The 21,704-nt window shown below is 33.2% G+C and overlaps 1 protein-coding gene across 1 annotated transcript; it reads left to right on the top strand.

Moving 5' to 3' along the window:
• The first annotated feature begins 1,869 nt into the window (after positions 1 to 1,869).
• On the top strand, positions 1,870 to 9,681 carry LOC109014180 (ABC transporter C family member 10-like). Its single transcript, XM_018996546.2, has 12 exons — positions 1,870 to 2,077; positions 2,352 to 4,442; positions 4,662 to 4,982; positions 5,064 to 5,150; positions 5,661 to 6,248; positions 6,336 to 6,500; positions 7,216 to 7,510; positions 7,734 to 7,948; positions 8,037 to 8,342; positions 8,475 to 8,538; positions 8,631 to 8,870; positions 9,267 to 9,681. The coding sequence occupies exons 2-12, from the start codon at positions 2,385 to 2,387 to the stop codon at positions 9,377 to 9,379; spliced, it is 4,452 nt and encodes a 1,483-aa protein (XP_018852091.2). The 5' UTR covers positions 1,870 to 2,077; positions 2,352 to 2,384; the 3' UTR covers positions 9,380 to 9,681.
• The last annotated feature ends 12,023 nt before the right edge of the window (positions 9,682 to 21,704 follow it).

Genomic DNA, 21,704 nt, shown 5'->3' with positions numbered 1-21,704 from the left:
CTCTAATCTAGATTTTAGTTCGCTAAGGTTATCACAATTTATTTTAAGAATCAAAATAATTTTACAATACAATATTAAATCATTGCACAAGTTAATAATTTGATCTAACAAGAACACTCACAATGGAAATTAGGTCTTGGGTTACTGTTCACAGTCTAATAATTTGATCCAAAAATTTTCAACTCCTGTACATACACAACAAATAATTTAAACAACAAATAATATATAATATGAATTGATAATTGATATGATGATAAATTAAACACATCAAAACCGAATATATTAATTTTTTTTTTAAAAGATTCTGCCTCAACTCTCAAGATCGGTGTGAGAATATTGAAGTAAATCAAGTGAGAACAAAATCCCACCTCAAGACCGGCATCCGGCGGTGGTCGTGGGCGTGGGGGGTTTTTTAACACACGATAGGATTTTTTTAACAGGCTAGGGATGGAGGTAGGAGAACGACTGACGGGTTAAGGGGGACGAACTCGACGGAGTCACGGAGGTGGTGAAATTCTAGCCTTTGCATCGCTACTGCTGCTTGCATTGCACCGTTTCTTGCATTGCGCCATTGTTGGAAGTTTGGAAGGGGAGAGGGATTGTTGATGGAGTCTGAGGGATAGGGAGCTGGGAAGACAAAGTTTAGAAGAAGAGGGAGGGGAGGGGGTGTTTAAAACCCTAGGTCGAAATGACACTATTTCATTTAGATTTTTTTTTTTTAACAAATTCCAGGCCTAGAACAACGTTGTTTCACTCAATTAAGTGAAACAACGTCGTTTTATATAGGTATAATTTAATATATATATATATATATTTCTATATTGATATGTTTTTGTCACTGACTGATCGGTTTCCTATCAGTCTCAGCATGTTCCGTAATCTGACAACCGGTTTGACTCAAAATTTCCATGAAGAAAGCCACCAAATAAAGTTTCAAGTTTTAAATTTTGAGAAATTTTATTTGTTAGTGGGAACTGTGGTCTTATCGATGCACGTGGGAAAAAAAAAATTTTAATTTTAATTTTTTTTAAATATAACTACATAAATTTGTATAAAAAATCTGTAAGTGGAGGGTGCATGTAATCCAAATCTTAAATTATATATATATAATATATATATCGTGCATATAATGAATTGGTGCAGGTAGGTAGGTTGGACAGACGCGGTTGGAGTAACATATATACGAACCGTACTGTGACTCACGTGGTGACTAATGAATTGAAATGGTTGAGTATGTTTATGAAAATTTTTAAAATTATTAGGACCTATCACTGTTGATCTCCCATTTTTATTTCCCGCGTGCTGTTCACCTGCAGAGGAGATTTTAAGAAAAAAAAGGTTTTGTCCCCCGCACAAACAGTTGATGGCAAAAAATAAATAAATAATAGTATTATCTATATATTTAAAAAATAAAAAAATATATCAATCCATTTAAAAATACTTTCTTAATTATTAAATAAAAAAAAAAAAAATTTTAACCAGCGGTCAAATTGAATGGACAAAATGAGAAGGCAAAATAACCTTTTTCTCAGGTGGAAACTTAAAAGAACAATTAGCGCCAGGCAGCCATCCACGTGGAAAGTTAAGACAGCAACCCATCGAAAAAAGTTGAGCCAGATGAAAGCTTGCACATTATTCACGTGATATTTAAATGTATTAAAAAAATATTAAAAAATAAAAATTTTAAAATCATTAACAGTAGCTCCAATAGACGGTGGCTCTAGTGCCACTCTTTAACGTTTGAAAGGACAAATTTTTGAGTAGGTGACTTTGGGTCGCGTGCAATCTTGGATTCTTTTAATTCTTGTTTTATACATATTGTCGGTGGGTTAAGTTTGTTTATGTCATTTTGAATGCCTCCTCTTTATTCGTCCGTGACATTTTAAAATCATTCATTGATGGATGGTTTAAGTTTTTTAAATGTCCACGTTCGGCCTCCTTTGGTTTCATTTGTGATCATTAGAATTTGCTATTGTGAGGTTGAATTGGGTTCTTTTGCAGGACAGTTTGCTCCAAAGCTATGTATGATTAACTTGCCAATAGAGAGAAAAAGCTGTTGTTCTTAGACCAATCCAAGGTATTTATTTTCCACGATCACTGTTTTTTTTTTTTCGGGTGTTTCACTACGCCATTCTCTGCTATTGCCTTTCACAAGTAGTCGTATGTGATGTCATTTGAGAGTATCTTAAATTGTATTTCAAATAGTGCATATTGTTGTTTCTTTTAATTTTTTTTCTTTGATTTCCCTTTTTCTAAAAAATCTCCAGTGTAGTGTGCTTCTTGTATATGGTTGGTTGACTGCTTTTATGAATCGATTATGTGGATAATATGTTCTTATTTTCCATATACAGGAGCTGAACTTGAAGAGTAAAGAGAAAAGGCTTATGGAGTATTTATGGGATATATTCTGTGGAGAGTCTGGTTGTTTAGACAGTGTTGGAAGGCCCTGCAGTTCTATTTTTCAGCTTTTGAGTCATTCCTCGTCGTGCATTAATCACATATTTATAATTTGTTTGGATGTCTTGTTATTGGTCATGCTTTTATTGAATATGCTTCAGAAGTCGCCACTGAAAACAGTTCACATTCCAACTCGATTTGAAAGCTTCTCAAATTTTCAGATAGTTTCTTCAATTGTCAATGGCTGTCTTGGATTTGGGTACTCGTGCTTGGGAATTTGGACTTTAGAGGAGAAGTTGAGGAAAACCAAGACTGCTTTGCCTCTTAATTGGTGGATACTAATAATGGTAAAGGGGATCACATGGCTGTTGGTGAGTTTAACCATGAGCCTTCGGGGACATAAGTTTCCAAAAGGACCATTGCGGCTTCTGTCCATTCTTGCCTTTTTGTTTGCTGGAATTGTTTGCTCTTTATCTCTGTCTGGTGCCATTTCAAACAAAGAAGTATCCATTAAGGTAGTTTTGGATATCCTGTCTTTTCCAGGAGCCATATCGTTGTTGTTCTGTACTTTTAAAGGGTATAAATATGAAACAAGTGCTGAGAGCAACAATGAAAGTACCTTGTATATGCCTTTAAATGGTGAAGCCAATGGAATTAGTAAAATCGACGTTGTTGGCTCCGTTACTCTGTTTGCCAAAGCCGGATTATTCAGTAGAATTTCATTCTGGTGGTTGAATCCATTAATGAAAAGGGGCAGGGAGAAAACACTTGAGGATGAAGATATTCCCAACTTGCGCGAGGCAGATCGAGCAGAAAGTTGCTATTTGGTGTTCTTGGAGCAACTGAACAAACAGAAGCAAAAAGAACCATCTTCTCAACCATCAGTCCTGAGGACAATTATTGTTTGCCATTGGAAAGAGATACTAATGTCTGGATTCTTTGCTTTGCTAAAGATTATCACTCTGTCCATGGGTCCTCTACTTTTGAATGCATTCATTTTGGTTGCTGAGGGGAAAGAAAGTTTTAAATTTGAAGGTTATGTATTGGCCATAACGCTTTTCTTTTCCAAGAGCATAGAATCCATATCACAAAGGCAATGGTACTTCCGAAGCAGACTTATTGGTTTAAAAGTGAGGTCTTTGCTTACAGCTTCCATTTACAAGAAACAGTTGAGGTTAACAAATGCTGCAAGGCTAGTGCATTCAGGAGGGGAGATAATGAACTATGTTACTGTGGATGCTTATAGGATTGGCGAGTTCCCATTTTGGTTCCATCAAACTTGGACAACAAGCCTCCAGCTCTGTATTGTTTTAGTGATTCTATTTCGTGCAGTGGGGCTAGCAACAATTGCAGCTTTGGTGGTGATAATCCTCACTGTGCTTTGCAATGCTCCACTTGCAAAATTGCAGCATCAGTTTCAAAGTAAGCTTATGGTTGCACAAGATGAGAGACTGAAGGCTAGTACTGAGGCTCTTGTCAACATGAAGGTGTTGAAATTATATGCATGGGAAACCCATTTCAAGAGAGTAATTGAAAGTTTGAGGAATGAAGAGTTCAATTGGGTATCAGCGGTGCAAATGCTAAAATCATATAATGGCTTTCTTTTTTGGACATCCCCTATTTTAGTCTCTGCTGCAACCTTTGGCGCATGTTATTTCCTCAAAGTTCCTCTACATGCAAATAATGTTTTCACTTTTGTAGCAACTTTACGCCTTGTTCAAGATCCCATTAGATCTATCCCTGATGTTATTGGAGTAGTCATTCAAGCAAAGGTTGCATTTTCACGCATCTTAAAATTCCTTGAGGCGCCGGAGTTACAGAGTGCAAGTGTTCGGACGAAGACAAACGTGGAGACAGTAAACCATACCATCCTTATAAATTCGGCCAATTTCTCATGGGAAGAAAATTTACCAAAGCCCACACTTAGAAACATAAAACTAGAGATCGGACCTGGAGAAAAGGTGGCTATATGTGGAGAAGTTGGCTCCGGAAAATCAACCCTTCTAGCAGCAATTCTTGGCGAGGTTCCAAATATTCAGGGAACCGTAAGTTCCTACTGCCCTTTGCTTTTCTTTCTACTGTTATAATATATTTTTTATTTCTTGCCAAGTTTTCTCATCTTATGTTTCCCTACATTATCAATTTTTATTAGAGTTAAACACTATGAACAACTTACGTAAATACATATGCGGTCCTATCATGACTTGCAACATGTCAACATGTACCATCTGTGAGTAAAATGGTTACATTTCTTGAATTTACAGATTCAAGTTTATGGGAAGATTGCCTATGTTTCCCAAACGGCTTGGATCCAGACAGGAACGATACAGGAGAACATTTTGTTTGGGTCTGACATGGACAACCAAAAGTACAAAGAAACGCTTGAAAGGTGTTCACTTGTGAAGGATCTCGAGTTGCTTCCCTATGGTGATCTCACCGAGATAGGGGAGAGAGGAGTTAATCTCAGTGGTGGACAAAAGCAACGAATTCAACTTGCTCGTGCCCTTTATCAGAATGCTGATATATATCTTTTGGATGATCCATTCAGTGCTGTTGATGCCCAGACTGCTTCAAGCTTATTCAATGTAATCACATTTTCTATCACCATGCTATGTCTTCTTAAGTCAATAACTAACTTTAGTGGAAAGTAACTTATATCTTGGCAGGAATATGTTATGGAAGCACTCTCAGGGAAGACAGTTTTACTTGTAACCCATCAAGTTGATTTCATGCCTGCGTTTCATTATGTTTTGGTGAGTATACTTTCAACTTAAGTTGCCATCGTCAACATTTGTCATTTATTTCCTTTGAATTCTTTGTGATATTTGTAATGTTCAAACTTATTAATTGGATGGGGATATATTGAATGACCACATGTTTCTGTGCAAACACATCCAAACCGATGATGCATTATAACTGGGCGAGATTCATTGATCTATAGTTATGCATGGTACAGTTGGAATGCAACTATCATGAGGTCTACATATAATGGATCACCCCTATAAAACCATCTTGATGACTCTTATTGCCCAAAAAACAAGATATGTTACTATAACTTTCTGGTCACTCTGCACATACATTCCAATTGGATGGAATCCCCGACTTTTCTAGATTAAGTTTCCACCAATCAGAAAAACTAGTCATCAAACATGGATCATTTATTGAATTTCACTTTTCTATTTATGCAACTAGTTGTTTATTGATATTATTTCTTTTCAAAACCTGCCAATACATCAATCTAAGTATGTTGATACTGTTGACAGCTGATGTCAGATGGGGAAGTCCTACAAGCAGCTCCTTATGATGATTTATTCGCCTCAAGCCAAGAATTTCAGGAGCTTGTCAATGCACACAAAGAGACTGCTGGTTCTGATAGGCTTGCAGATGTTCCCGCTGCCAAGGAACGAGGAACATCTGCCAGAGATATCGGGAAGACATACATAGAGAAGGAATTTAAAGAATCTAAAGGTGATCAATTGATTAAGCAAGAAGAAAGAGAAATAGGAGATGCAGGATTCAAACCTTATGTACAATATCTCAATCAGAACAACGGGTTCTTGTACTTCTCCGTGGTCAGTCTCTGTCACCTTCTATTCGTGGTTAGTCAGATATCACAGAACTCTTGGATGGCTGCTAATGTGGAAAATCCCAATGTCAGCACATTGCGGTTGATCATGGTTTACTTGCTGATTGGATTTTCCGCAACACTAGTCTTGCTATGCCGATCGATTTCCATAGTTGTTTTGGGACTTCAATCATCAAAATCTTTATTTTCACAGCTTCTGAACTCCCTTTTTCGTGCACCCGTGTCTTTTTATGACTCCACGCCTCTGGGAAGGATACTTAGTAGGGTATACATCTCAAACAGAAAATGTGTTCATAGATTGATTAAGATTTGTGAAAGTAACAAGGTGTTGTATTGTTTTGTTATTGTACAGGTCTCATCTGATCTGAGTATTATTGATCTTGATGTTCCTTTCAGCTTTATATATGTTGTTGCGGCAACCACTAATGCTTACGCAAATCTTGGAGTACTGGCTATTATTACATGGCAAGTCCTTTTTGTCTCCATACCAATGATTTATCTAGCAATTCGCTTGCAGGTAACACCATACTTGTCGTATATTTGTAACGCTCAATGGTCTAAGTTTTCCCTCATGCAATACATTTCTTACTCACATTTTAAAGAATCTTTAAACCTCAACTTGTGATATGTGATGCTACTAATAAAAATAGTTGTGTACCCACGCTATGATGAGGTGACTCAATAAAAACAAAGGATCATCCTTCGACATTTACATAGGTAATAGATGAATACATGTAGTGAAGATTAGATCACCTTACTCTTATAGCATGGATGTTTTAGATGATTTTATTGTAAGCAAGGATGCCACCATGTAAATTGAATTTTGTTGGGGGCAAATAGTTGCATTTTTGTGTGTGATAAGGAAAAGATTGGGGGCAAATAGTTTGAAATATCTACGACAATGTTTAGAATCTAAACATTATTCGAGTTACTTAATCTTTTTAGTTTTGGATTTTGTAGGCATTTTTGTGTTACCAACTAATCATTTCATTTATTCTAGCCTGTTTATTTTGTCCTCCCTCTTTTCTGTGCAATGGATATTATTGCTTTGTTGCAGAAAAACTTGAAAATAGGAGACATTTTTTCTACTGATTGGATCGATTGTATACTAGTCACAGCTTTCATGCCTTGCTCTCAAAACAAGAGCACCCTTCTTTTCTTGGAGAAATCTTATCTTAATTCTCTTTTATATGAATAGTTAGTATAACAGTCATGTCATTCTTTATCTACAGAGATATTATTTTTCCTCTGCAAAAGAGCTGATGCGTATCAATGGCACAACCAAGTCCTTGGTAGCAAATCATTTAGCGGAGTCTGTAGCAGGAGCTATGACTATAAGAGCTTTTGAGGAGGAAGACCGGTTTTTTGCAAAAAATCTTGACCTAATAGACACAAATGCTAGTCCTTTCTTCCATAATTTTGCTGCAAACGAGTGGCTGCTCCAAAGATTAGAAACAATCAGTGCAATTGTTCTTGCATCTGCTGCACAGTGCATGGTTTTGCTTCCTCCTGGAACTTTTAGCTCCGGTAAGTAGCAGTTTTCCCTGAAGAGTAGTCATTATTGCTTTCTTCTAGTGTGTTCTTTTTTTCATTTTTTGTCTGAGCAAGCAATCTTCTCGTAATTACAATTCCTTTATGGATGCTTCAATTTAGAAATTCACTATTGAGTCATTTTCAGCCACAAAATGTTGGTAACAGATTATTTTTATTACAAAGATTTTTATTAATATAACAACTACTCCTGTTGCAGGGTTTATTGGAATGGCAATTTCTTATGGTCTTTCATTAAACATATCCTTTGTCTTGTCAATACAAAACCAGTGCACTCTTGCGAATTACATCATATCTGTAGAAAGGGTAAACCAATACATGCATATACCCAATGAGGCCCCTGAAGTAATAGAAGGAAGCCGTCCTCCAACTAATTGGCCTTCTTTGGGTAAAGTGGAGATACTTGATTTGCAGGTAAATATTTATTTGTTTTTATTGTTAGAATTACAGAAGGTTATCATGCCAAGAGTCTGAGAAATTGAGAATATTGACATTAAAACAGATAAGATATAGGCCCGATACACCTCTTGTTCTTCGTGGAATCAGTTGCACATTTGAAGGAGGGCAGAAAATAGGTATTGTTGGCAGAACCGGCAGTGGAAAGACTACTCTTATAGGTGCTCTATTTCGTCTAGTGGAGCCAGAAGGAGGGAAGATTATAGTAGATGGCATTAACATTTCTACGATTGGACTTCATGATCTGCGGTCGCGTTTTGGAATCATTCCTCAAGATCCTACTCTATTCAATGGTACTGTGAGATATAATTTGGATCCCTTGTCTCAACATTCTGAGAAGGAAATATGGGAGGTACTTCTTCATGTCTCTTACACCTTTGGTTGTTTCGGTACGAACAGTAATCATTAGGTCTGCCTCATTCTTGTTTTGCTTGTTTATCTCATGGGTTGGGAATATTGAACAAAGGGTGATTTTCATTTGAAGGTTCTGGAAAAATGTGAGCTTCAAGAGGTTGTGAAGGATAAAAAAATGGGCTTAGACTCCGTTGGTAAGGCTCTAACATTTTGACATCTACTTTTGGTTGTGTTCACCAATGACAGCTAATTTGTTTTGGAAAAAAAAAAAAAACATGTTTTTCAGTTGTTGAAGATGGATCAAATTGGAGCCATGGACAACGACAATTGTTCTGCTTGGGGCGTGCACTTTTAAGGAGAAGTCGGATATTAGTGCTTGATGAGGCAACTGCATCAATTGATAATGCAACAGACATGATTCTACAGAAGACAATTCGGACTGAATTTGCTGATTGTACAGTGATTACGGTGGCCCACAGGATACCAACAGTGATGGATTGCGGAATGGTTCTTTCCATTAGTGATGGTGAGTTACATTAATTACCCTAACCCTCAGCCATAGAATATTTCCTAGGCAGCATCATCGTTTAAGAGAGTTGAATTGACCATTAATTTTTCTTTTAGGGGTGGGGGATGGGGGTGTTGTCCATTTGATAGTGATTAGTGTATGCCAACTATGTTTCTAATGGTAAATCCTATATTTAACTTAAAAGGGCCTTATAAATTGGCGTGGCAGTCCTTTGTGTATAGAATGTCTCAATTTCTTGGGTCCAACAACTAGTGTGTAGAATTAAGGAGGTGATACTAATGTCCATGTAACTAGACAAACGACATCATATAAATGTGAAAAAGTTGATAGAGATGTGTAGTGAATTATCAAGTGTTGAAGATTTTTGAAAGAAATCGTTTCATTCTATTTCAGGGAAACTAGTGGAGTTTGATGAGCCAACGAAACTAATGAAGAGAGAAGGTTCACTTTTTGGGCAGCTTGTCTCGGAATACTGGTCTTATAATCAGTCAGCAGAATCGAATTGAATCTACCATTAATTTCTTATCCAGCTACTTTTCTCGAGCTTGGTAGCAATAAGGTGAAGAGTGAAATGTATCATAATGCATATTGCAAAGATAAATGGGGACTAGAGATCAACCAGAAGATCAGGCAATGAGCCAACATTCTATGTATCTCTAGCCATATTCAAATGCCACGCTTCTTTTCACTTAAAGGCAATGAATTAATGAGAAACTCAAAAGGAGCTCCACTTCTTAGAACTTCATATTTTTCTAAGAAACAACTATTATTTATCAACAACCCTTGCTTGCAGCCAAATATCAATCATGCGCCACTCTTATTCATGATGCAATGAGATGCTATATCAGACATTTTGCTATTTGAAGAGAAGGACGACCCAAGTGCTCTCTCTCTCTCTCTCTCTCTCTATATATATATATATATATCTTCTTTATCCTTTAACTTAAAAGTGGCTATAAACGTGAATAGTTATGAACTGTGCTATAGTAATGAACAGTGTCAAACAGTGCTATAGTAATGTACAATGCTCGTGAACAGTGTAAAATCATATAAATATTTTTGTTAAATAAATGATAGAGTTTTGTTAAATATTTTTAAGAGAGTAAAATCATATAAATAATTAGAGTTTTTAATATAATTTAAATCTCATAATATTCTTAATTAAGTAAAATCATTTAGATAAAATGATTTTCTACCATTACAATAGTTTTGGAGTTTCCAAAGTAGAAAATACTTACTTTAATGATGAAAAAATGAGAGTGCAATATAGAAATAAAAGATTTTGTATTTTTTCAGTGCTCCTTAGGTCATTGAGTATTGTGGTTGAATTCTACACAATTCATATATTTTGCTAAGAAAACTATTGTTAAAATATCTAAAATCTTTTAATTTTCATATTATTCATATTACTATAACATTTTGTTATCATTATGATACTTGTTAAAATTTATTTTCTTACTCATGTACATTAAATTATTAACTAATTAATTTTCTTTAAAAAAACATATTATTTTTACACATTATTTTTTTAGACACATCATTTTCAATTAGACAAATGGGCAAACGTACTTTGTACGTTATATAACTGCTAGTGTATATATATATATATGTTTGTGTGTGTGTGTGTTTTATCAAAACGAATCTTTTTTTTTAATTTTTTTTTTTATTTTCTAAGATGCATGGGATAATCTCTTTCGACTTGCACCTTGAGATCATAAGAAAAATACAATCAGGATCATATTTTTATTATCATCTTTTATATATTTTTTCTGGTTTTTAAAATAATGACCATTTGTTTTAAGGAAACATTTGAGATTTGACCACCCAAGCATTCACCACTAATGGGTATAATTCTAAAAGTGCTACTCACGGTAGAATGAGAAGTGATACGTTATGTGATTTACAATAAAAATAAGTTTACAAATTGATTTGATTTTATGTAATATGTTATATGTGATTTACAATAAAAGTATAAAAATAATTTTAAAATCTGACATATCATATCAAGTCACATTAATTTATGAATTTACTTTATAAAATATTTTTGTGACTAAATTATTTTTTGAGGTAGAATGAACTAATAATATGACACTTATTTAGGAGAATTTAGCGTCAAAATGGTGGACATATTTTTTTTTTATTTAATAATATGATATATAGAGTTTTATATTATTTGGGATGGGGGAAGTGAACTTCGAGGGAGAGTGTGGAATTTTCGAACTTTGAAGGGAGAGTTTGGAACACAAACAAACTTGGTTGGACTTTTTCTTTTGTTAGAGCATTCTCATTGGCTTGGCCAAATGAGAAGGTCGGTTAAAATTTACATAATTGATGTAAAAAATATTCCATATTGAATTAGACAAATTTACAATAATTTAGATTTTTTTTTACAGTGGTTGGATAAAGATGGAGAACTACAATTAATTAACCAAATATGAAATACTAATTTCTCTCTTCTAGAAAATATTAAAATATTAGTTTTTCACTCCAAGCAAAAATACTATTTGGTTTTTAATTAAGAAATTTAGATAGAATTTTATATAAGTTTAATCAAATATTTTTTGTTATTAGTATTAAATGACTTTTAAAAATATGATTTTTAAATATTAATCTAATTAAAATATAATTATTATTAACATTTAATTGGTAGAGCTACAAAATGTGATAAAAATAAATTAAATAAAAAAACTATTAAATTAATAATATTTTATTATTATATAGAGAGTAAATGTATAATCCAATGTAGAGATCGAATTTAAATGGAATAGAAAAATATAAAAAAATGTGATATTGACTAAATTTTAAAGATGAATTTGACCAAGCCAATAAGGATGCTCTTAGGTTTTGGAGGCAACCATTACCAAAAAAAAAAAAAAAAATACAATTATCCAAAGACAAAAAATATATTCACATCAGCCAATTTTGCCATCCTGCCCAAACCAGGGGTGGGCAGCGGTGGCCCGCCCCTTGCTATCCTGCCCCCACATGGGTAGGCGGGTTACCCCACACCTCCCATGCGGTGACTATAGGCGTGAGAATATTGAAAATTAAAAACCGAATACATTAAAAATTAAAAAAATAAAAAATAAAAAAGACTTTATCTCAACTCTCAAGACTGGCGTGAAAATATTGAAGTGAGTCAAGTGAGAATAAAATCTCACCTCAAGACCGGCGTGCGACGATGATCGTGTCATTTTTTTAATGATTAAGTAAATATTTTTATTATTTTATTTTTAAAAAAATAAATATTTGAAGAGTCTAAAAAAATATTTGAAAAAAAGCAAAAAATAAAAGAAAATGCCAGCTGAAGTTTCACAGATGCATAACAGTGTATACATGTCATTGTTCTAGCTTTAATACTTTCATCGATTGTGGTTGACGTTGTCTTATTATTGATTGTGTTTTTCTTGTCTTAATCATGCAAGCTGGAATTTCATAGGTGCTTAACAGTGTATGCATGTCATTGTTGTAGATGATATTTATTAAATTTAAAGATGAAAATATATTTGATTAATCCTATACCAATATTTTAAGGCCCAGTTTGGTTGGTCAATACATGAGATGCATTTGAAATTATTCTGTACAATAGTTTTAGCTATCTAATCACAATATTTTATCTCTTAAATTTTAAAACATCTATTTAAAACTTAAGGTCAAATTATTTTTTTAATAATAAATTTTACTTTTTCTTAAAGGAAATACGTGAAGCTTTTATATTCTAAAATTATATCTAACATTACTCTTAGACCTTATTTAGTTTAAATACAGATGAAATGGTATGAGATGAGATGAGAAATTTATAAATAGTAATGATATGAATTGAGTTAAGATGCTTTATGAGATTTTAGGAAACGAGAGAAAAATTAAATAAAAAAATTATAGAGTTAAAAAGAGAGTTAAAATATAATTTTTATTTTTAGAATTTGAAAAAGTTGAATTATTTTTTATATTTTATTTAAAAATTTTAAAAAATTATAATGATTAAATAATAATTAGATGAAAAAGTTAAATATTAAAAATTATTTATATTTAAGGTGTTTAAATATTGAAATAAGATATAATAAAAGAATTTAAATGGTTTGTGAAAGCATACGATCGAGTCATGTAAAAAATATATAGAGTACTTCAATAGTATCAGTACTATAATAGTCACATGCATGCGTGGCCCAATATTGACCATAGTACTATAATTCAATAATTAAAGTACCAAAGTACTCTAGAAAACGACAATATGGTGGGTTCGGTTTATAGCAGGACTCAATCTCCTTATACTTTTAAAATCGTTAAAGAGATGCCTCTGATATTTAATATGGATAAATTATGAAACAAAAATTATCAACTAATCTAAAACAGATTGTTTGATTCTATTCAGAATGTTGGAATCCTCCTAAAAGAATTATAGTACTATTAAAAAAAAATTTTAGCTATTGTATTATATATTTCTAAATTTCATGATGATTTGTTAAACCAAAAATTTTTACTTAGAATAGATCGTAAATCAGCCAATGAAGTTTTGATTAAAGATGTGAAAAACTTGACTGCTAAAAAAATATTTGCTAGATGTCAAGCTATATTAATTATTTTTTATTTTGATATTGAACATATTAAAAGAGAATCTAATTCTCTTCCTGATTATCTATCCCGATAATTTTTACAGGAAAAATCATGTCAACTTCAAAGTCTAAAGTAAAGTCAAAATCTTCAAACGCACGACATCCATCTCCTCCTTATCCTTCACCTTGTCCTTCTGCAACTGCAAGACCATATACAGTATTGAGGTCATTACCACAAAACATCAGACCATCCTATAATTCATTCTCACCATTAGCCCGTCCAAAATTACCAACTTACTCCAAAACTGTTTCCCCTTCTTCTTATTCTTATTCCCAAATTATTAATCCTTTATTATTATCTCAACTTTCTTCATCTCTCATTACCATCAAATCCCATTGGCACTCAGTCTTCACAATCGAATCTGAAATTCAACACCTGTCCGACCCCTTAAAATTACTTGATACATTTCTTTTATCAGACTGGCATTATGTTCTGTAAAATATTAAGAAAATTCAATATTTTTATGAATTCATATTAGTAGATACCGACTCAATTATTTTTTCTAAAATTTCTGTTTTCTTCAAACTCAACCTTCTCCACCTGTATCTTTTATTATTGTTTTTCACAAAGTTACCATTAAACAGGTAATCACTTTGAAACAATGGAGAAAAAAATTCCTATTTAACAAGAAAACAATAAAGTTTTATCATCCTTATGATCCGCCTTATTATGATTATTATAATTATGAGCAAGTATGGACAAAAATGTTCCTAAAACAAAATAAAAATTTGTGTCATTTGTGGTTCTTTCATTTTGACAAATTACAAGAGATAAAAACACTTCCAAAATGGTTTTCACTATGGTGGGAATATTATGGATCCGAACCTCTTCTCCTTCCTCTTTCCCTCCAAGAAAGTCTTCGAATTTTTATTTCACAAGATGACAGTCTACTAGCATTAAACTATTATTCACCACTTCTTCTTTTCTTCCTCAAAACAAAATTAAATTGGATTATGAAATGAAAATATGTTATCAAACCTCATCCTTATCTCAAAACCATTATGTTTCTAACTAGCCAAGTTTCTGTTAAATGGTGGGAAAAATACAATTATGACCATGTCTTAAAAATGTTTTCAAACGTTACCAAGACTCCAAAAGTTCTAGTCTAACGAAACAGATTTCAAGCACAATTAACATCCATTACCAAAAAGAAGGATTTGAAAAAAATTAGCTGAAGCAATGTCTCAAGTTTTAGATAGTGACGATGAAGAAGAAGCACAACATCTCGCCAGATTATCTCTATTACAACAACCTGCATTATCACTAGCCCATCAGGTCTCTCCTTCTCAACAGGTCTCTCATTCTCAGGGTAACTCAGCCGCCTCTCATTCTCAAGATTACTCACCCTACATAGAATCTCAAGATTCGTTTGATGTGGAATTAAAAAATTATGATCCCTAGATTATGTGATTCCAGAAGATTAATCCCCAGATTATGTGATTTCAAAAGATTATTTTCGTGATAGATTATTATTCAGAAAGATAACAAATGACTTTGTACATATCAATTCATGTGTTATGTACTGTGTTAGTTTGTTTTTAGTGTCGGCTGATACTGTTAATGTATAATTAAAATTACTGTGTTGTACTGTTCTAGTATCTATATAAAGGGGTTTGCGAAGGAATAAGGGCATTAAGAATTTCCCATCTGAAGCCTTTTCCTCTCTCGCCCAAACCACTCCACTCTAGTCATTCTCACTTTGTAAATCTTCATTTCTTTATGTCTTCTGCTTCCATCTCTTTTGAGAATTAGTCTTCTTGTAAGTATTATGTTTTCAATAAAAAAATTTATTTTGTATATCGTTTTTATATTATTTATTTCTTCATGCATATGGTCGGTTATACCGTCTGCTCTATTTGCTATTATGCATATGGCTGGTTATACCACCTATTATTCTTCTTATAAATATTATTATTTTATTACTATTACTTGAGATTTACGTCTTTGGTATCAGAGTTATTGATGATTATATTGTTATATTTTATTATTTTACCTTTTATATTGTTAAAAAAAGTATTAAATAAAAAAAATTGGTACAAAATATGTATAAAAAATTCGCACTTTATTATTTTTCTTTTCAAAATTGCATCAACTACAGTACAAGCTGTACTCTACGCATTGTGTCGTCGATCGAGGAACTTTTTAAAATAAACAGAAATTAAGGGAACTTTGATCTACTCTACGCATCATTTGGTTTATAAATATTGTTAAATATTATTTTTTATTTTAAAATTTTAAAAATTAAATTATTTATTATATTTTATATAAATATTTAAAATAATTATAATAATTAAAAAAAATAAATTAAGATGAGTTAAAATAATTTTTATATCAAATTGGGGCTTAGTTGATGTCGTTATTTTTCTTTTTCACATATGAAGCTGTCATTTGTGCTGATGGAGTGATTTGAATTCAAAGATGAGTTGGGATGATTTTTGAATAGTAAAATAAAAGTTAAATTATTTATTATATTTTGTGTGAGAATTTGAAAAAATTATTTTGAGATTTGAAAAAAATTAAATTATTTATTATATTTTATGTGAAAATTTGAAAAAATTGTAATAATGAGATGAGATGAGTTGATGTGAGTTTTGAATAGAAACGAGGCAGAAGTTTGGCTAAAATTTGTATAATTGATGGTAAAAACATCCCATGTTAATTTGGACAAATTTAAATTTTTCTATAGTAGTTGGTCAAAGATGAAGAACTACAGTTGATTCACCAAATACTAAAATACTAATTTCTCATTCCAAATAAATATTAAAATATTAGTTTCTCACTCCAAGTAAAGATACTGTTTGATTTTTAATTAAGAAATTTAGATAGAAATTTAGATGAGTTTAATCAAATATTTCTTATTATTAACTTTTGAAAATATGTTTTTTTTAATATTAATTTAATTAGAATATAATTATTATTAACATATAATTGGTAGAGTTACAAAATGTGATAAAAATAAATTAAATAAAAAAGTATTAAATTAATAATATTTTATTATTATATAGATAATAAATAAATAATCTAATGTGGAGATTGAATTTAAATAGAATATACAAATATAAAAAAATATGAATTGGTTAAATTTTAAAGATGAATTTAACAAAAGATGTTCTTATACCAACATTTCATATTGGAGTTTAGAAAACTGACAGCCCGCCGTCGAGTAACTCTATTTAAATAAAGTAATTTATTATCACAATTACATCGAAATAAAATAATCAAAAGGTATACAAAGAAAGAAAGAAAGAATCCCAACAAATTAAAATACGCGACCAAACAATTACATTTATGGAAATAAAACCACATATTCGGAGTATTAGACAAAACCACACGCAGACATGATGACGTGGAACAACTCTCACAAGTGCATCGACGTAACGGTTCTAAAAAGATCAAAAAATGAATTTGAATGATTTGTTTTGCAGCATAGATTGAGCACATAATATATGGTGCTAGCTGTTTCTTGGGATTTCAAAATTTGTATTTTAGAAATTCAAAAATAAATATACAAAATAACATAACTTTATGTGATATATTAAGTTATAAAATTATTTTTATTATAAAATAAATTTAAATTATCACATAAAATCATATCAATTTAATTATAAAAATATTTTTATATAATCTATTTATATATATAACATTCCTCAATCCACGAGCATGTTTATTTTATAACATCGCATCAACAGATCATGGGATGTGGCTAGCAAGCAGTTACAAAGCGAGTATGAGATCATAACATGCGTGACTCTCCAGGGCATCGATATTTCATACGAAAATGGAATGAGTATTATAACTCACTATACAAGATGCATGTGATCATTCTAGGAAAAAAAAAAAAAAAAACAAACATCTTACACGTGATTACGATGGCCAAAACAAAGAGAAATAATCGATATTTATAATTTTAAAATGAATAAGTTTTGTATACTTACTTGAGAAAAGGTATGCGAAACTTACACCTTATGATTTTGAATAAATCTTCACAATTTTTTCATATTTCACACTCTATATTTTTTTTTAATTTTTATTATTTTTTTATTAAATATTTATTATATGAATAATGAGTAAAAAATTTGAAATAATTTAAAAAGAATAAAATTAAAAAAAATTTTAAAAAAAATATTAAAAAATTAAAAAAAATATGGAGTATGATAGAGGTTATGTAGCAAAACTTTATGATTTTATCTAGCACCACTCACGAGCAAAACACTTGTTGAATTTTTTAAAAGAAAAATCTTACTCATAATTCTTACACTACACTTTTATTTTTATTTTTTGATTTTTTTTTCTCTTAATAAGTATGCTGTGTAAGGATGGAAAGTTAAAGAATTCTATTAATTTAGTAAGAATAAAAAAAATGTATGGTATGTAGCATTGTAGTGTAGTTCGCTGTGTAGCAAAAAGCTTTCTTAAAAAGAAAAGGAAAATACCAGCTAGCCACAAAGAGATTACACAGGAGTAAACTCACAAACTGATATGGCTTGATATGATACGTCAGATTGTAAAGTTACTTTTATTATAAAGTAAATCTAACAGATTCGATGAAGACACATTAGTTTGTGAGTTTACTTTGTGTAATATCTTTGTGTTTATAACAGTTCTCCTGAAAACCATTTCTCCATGCATGGGACCAGAGGACCATTTCTCCAGGCAAAACCATTTCTCCAACCAGCAAAACCATTTCTCCAACCCCCCTCTCTCTCTCTCTCAGGCATTGAAGAAGGCAAGGGATCAGAGGACCCGCTTGCCGCTTCTTTATTGGAAATGTTAACTGAGCCTTAAGGCGCTCTATTGCACCTGTGGAAGTTTGTTTGGTCTTATAGACCCATTTGTTGCCAACGACATTGTGGTTTATGGGCCAAGGACAGAGTGTCCATGTATGGTTAGCCATAAGAGCATCATATTCCTCCTTCATAGCAGCACACCATTCCGGTAAGAGAGCAGCTTGTCGGTAAGAGCAAGGTTCAAGTGGGACTGCAACACTAGATAACACATGTAGTGGATATTTGGTAGAGTATAAACGATAGTCAGAGAAATCTCTGGGTTTTAAGGAACCTGTTTGAGACCGTGTGATCACTTGATGGGAGGGAAGAGGTTCATTGGATATGGCAATAGGTGGTGGAATTCAAGATTGATTGAAGGTAGGTGATAAGGTGGATGTACTAGCTAGAGTTATGGGAGAGGAGATTGGATCGGGTGAAGAGGGTGAGTCATGAGACTCAGGATCTGGGTAAGGATATGAGGTAGTGGAATGTGGGTTTTGAGAAACGGACGTATTATAGTTTGTAGTAATTGAAAATGAGGGAGGAGAAAGAATTATACTTGGGGAAGAGACCACTAGTAGAGGAGCAGGTGGTTGCAATCCATTCTTAGCAGGAAAAGAACTCTCATTAAAAACAACATGCCTGGAGATGAAAACCTTTTGAGTGACAGGATCCATGCATCTATAACCAAGATGATTCGCACTATAGCCCAAAAATATGCATTGTTTAGAATGGAACATTAATTTGTGAGAGTTATAAGGTCGAAGAAGAGGAAAGCATGCACACTCGAACGTGCGAAGGTGAGTATAATCTGGTAGCTTTCCATAAAGTTTGAAATGTGGACTTTTATGTTCTAGAATTGGAGTAGGGAGACGATTGATGATAAAAATGGATGTTAGAAAAGCATCTACCAAAAAGGTTGATGGCAAGTGAGATTCGGCTAAGAGGGATAATCCTATCTCTACAATATGACGGTGTTTACGTTCGGACACCCCATTTTGTTGAGGTGTATGGGGACAACTGATACGATGAATGATACCATTGTTGGTAAGATAGGATTTAAAATGATGTGAGTTATATTCCCCTCCACCATCGGATTGAAACTGTTTTATTTTGCAAGAGAACTGATTTTCAACCAAAATCTTGAATTTAACAAAGCATGTAGAAACATCTGATTTATTTTGGAGAGGATAGAGCCAAGTGAATCTAGAGTAATCATCAATGAAGAGCACATAATATTTGCAACCACTCAGAGAGTTAGTAGAACATGACCAGGCGTCTGAGTGAATTAATTCTAAGGGAAATTTAGAGACACAATTTGACATAGAAAAATGAAGTTGTTCCCTTTGCCGAGTTGACATGAGTTACAAAATTCCATTTTTCTAGCTGAACCTTGAACAGGCAAATTATTTTTATTTAATACTTGAGATACAATTGAAAGAGAAGCATGGCCTAGTCTAGAATGCCAAATGGTAAGTGGTGCTTTCACTCCTGACACAGCAGCTAAGGCATGTGGTTTATTGAGAGATTTTGACTGCTTCGGAAATGGATATAGACCACCTTCACTCCTGCCTTCGAGTAGTGTCTTCCCTGTCATTGTGTCCTTTACAAAAAAATGAGAATCAGTTAAAATGAAGAAACAATTGTTGTCTATGCAGAATTGATTAATGGAAAGGAGGTTAGCAGAGGCTTGAGGACAGTGTAAAACACGGTTGAGTTGGAATTGACGAGTGGATGTATGAAATGTTGCATTACCAGTGTGTGCAATATTTAAACCCTGACCATTACCAACTGTTACATGCTCTTGTCCTGTGTATGGTTGTGAAAGAGTAAGTTGCTCAAGAGAGCCTGTAATATGTTGATTTGCCCCGCTATCTGCGAACCAAGTTTCATTCTCATGTTCAGAATTGGTGTGAGCCACCATTGCTGCTAGTTGGGCAGGGGGATGTCTCCCTTGATAGGCATAATCCATGCGATGAAAGCAGTCAAGTGTATGATGACTGGACCGGCCACAGATCTGACAAGGAGAACGAGGAGAAGAAAAATTTTGGGAAGGTTTGGGAGATGGAGTTGTCGATGTGTATGGTTGCTGGGTTGGGGCTGCACGGAATGGTGGTTTGCTGCGGTGAGGAGAAAAATGTGAAGGTTGATTGCCAGAAGCAAATGATGTGTTAGGCCTGTGATGATATTTTGACTTGTGGTTAAAAGTTTGTTGATTCTGTTTAGGCGCAAACAAGGCAAAGTTGTTTGTATCTGGGAGAATGGATTTGGATTGAGATTCCAAGAGAAGCTCATTTGACAAGAGTTCAGTTTGGAAATCATCAAAAGACAGAGGGTGATCTCTGGTGGCAAGAGAAAGTGAAGTCATGAATGGTAGGTAGATAGGACTTAGACCATGAGTTACATAAGTAATCAGATCATCGTCATCAACAATTTTACCAGCAACACTTAGCTTGGCTGCTATTTCTTTGGCCTCATCAAGGTAAGTGGAACAACCACGTGAGCCCTGAGTTAAGGCTTGTAGTTTGCGTTTTAGATGGCTAACACGAGATTGGGATCTAGAGGCAAATTTCTTTTCCAATGAACTCCAAGCAGGTCTGGCAGATGTGATACCAAAAACTGATGGAGCTACTTTGTTGGATAAGGTGGCATTAATCCATCCTAGCACAAACTGATCCTTTTTGTGCCAAAGAGTGTATTGGGAGTTGATTTCAATAGTGAGTTTCTCTTGATCATCAAGTAAAATTTGTGATGGGCACGGTTCGGAACCATCCACGAAACCCATTAGATCATTACTCTTTAGAATAGGAACCATTTGAGACAACCAAATTAGATAGTTTGACCTATCTAGTTTGGCTGAAACCAGTTGGTTGAGATTTGGGGCAATAAATGCAGCAACAGAATTTGAGGAAGAGGAAGCCATTGTATTAAATGAGGAAGGATCAAGAATTGCATAAGCAAAATGCTTTGATACCATGCAAATGTTTAAAGAATAGACTGGCTTGAATACACAGCCGTGTATTAAACTCTTTATATAGATTTACAATGAGTGAGTATTGTAGTTTGAATTACATAAGTGGATATATACAATTCAAATATTCCTATATATCAGGAGGCATAACAGATGGAGTTGTTGCAGATGATAAGGGTGAAGTTGTTGTAGATGATAAACATTGAGTTGCTGTTGGTAACTCCTAATCTTGTAGTGAGTGATCTTCGGGAGTATTTGATTTTTGACTTATCTATCTAACAAAAAGGCTCCTCTCAGTCCATGCCTATTTCTCACAACATACTCCCTAGAGTTCTGATCTCCTTCTACCACCACTGGAAAAAGATCTATGGTATTGCTTTTCTTTGTTTTGTATTGTTTCGATTAGTCACATACCCCTTTCATGATCTGTCCTCCAGAATTTGTGACTTTTGAGGCTTATTTTCTAATTAGGATACTTCC

The sequence above is a fragment of the Juglans regia genome, chromosome 16 (genome assembly GCF_001411555.2).
Source record: "Juglans regia cultivar Chandler chromosome 16, Walnut 2.0, whole genome shotgun sequence".
Classification (NCBI taxonomy): domain Eukaryota; kingdom Viridiplantae; phylum Streptophyta; class Magnoliopsida; order Fagales; family Juglandaceae; genus Juglans; species Juglans regia.
This window is presented reverse-complemented; position numbering and strand designations above follow the sequence as displayed.

Bases quoted from the DNA above. Each gene is read 5' to 3' on its own strand.
- LOC109014180 (XM_018996546.2), top strand. From the start codon at position 2,385: ATGGAGTATTTATGGGATATATTCTGTGGAGAGTCTGGTTGTTTAGAC. The intron at 4,983-5,063 runs GTAATCACATTT...ATATCTTGGCAG, and splicing joins CTGCTTCAAGCTTATTCAAT to GAATATGTTATGGAAGCACT. The intron at 7,511-7,733 runs GTAAGTAGCAGT...CTCCTGTTGCAG, and splicing joins TCCTGGAACTTTTAGCTCCG to GGTTTATTGGAATGGCAATT.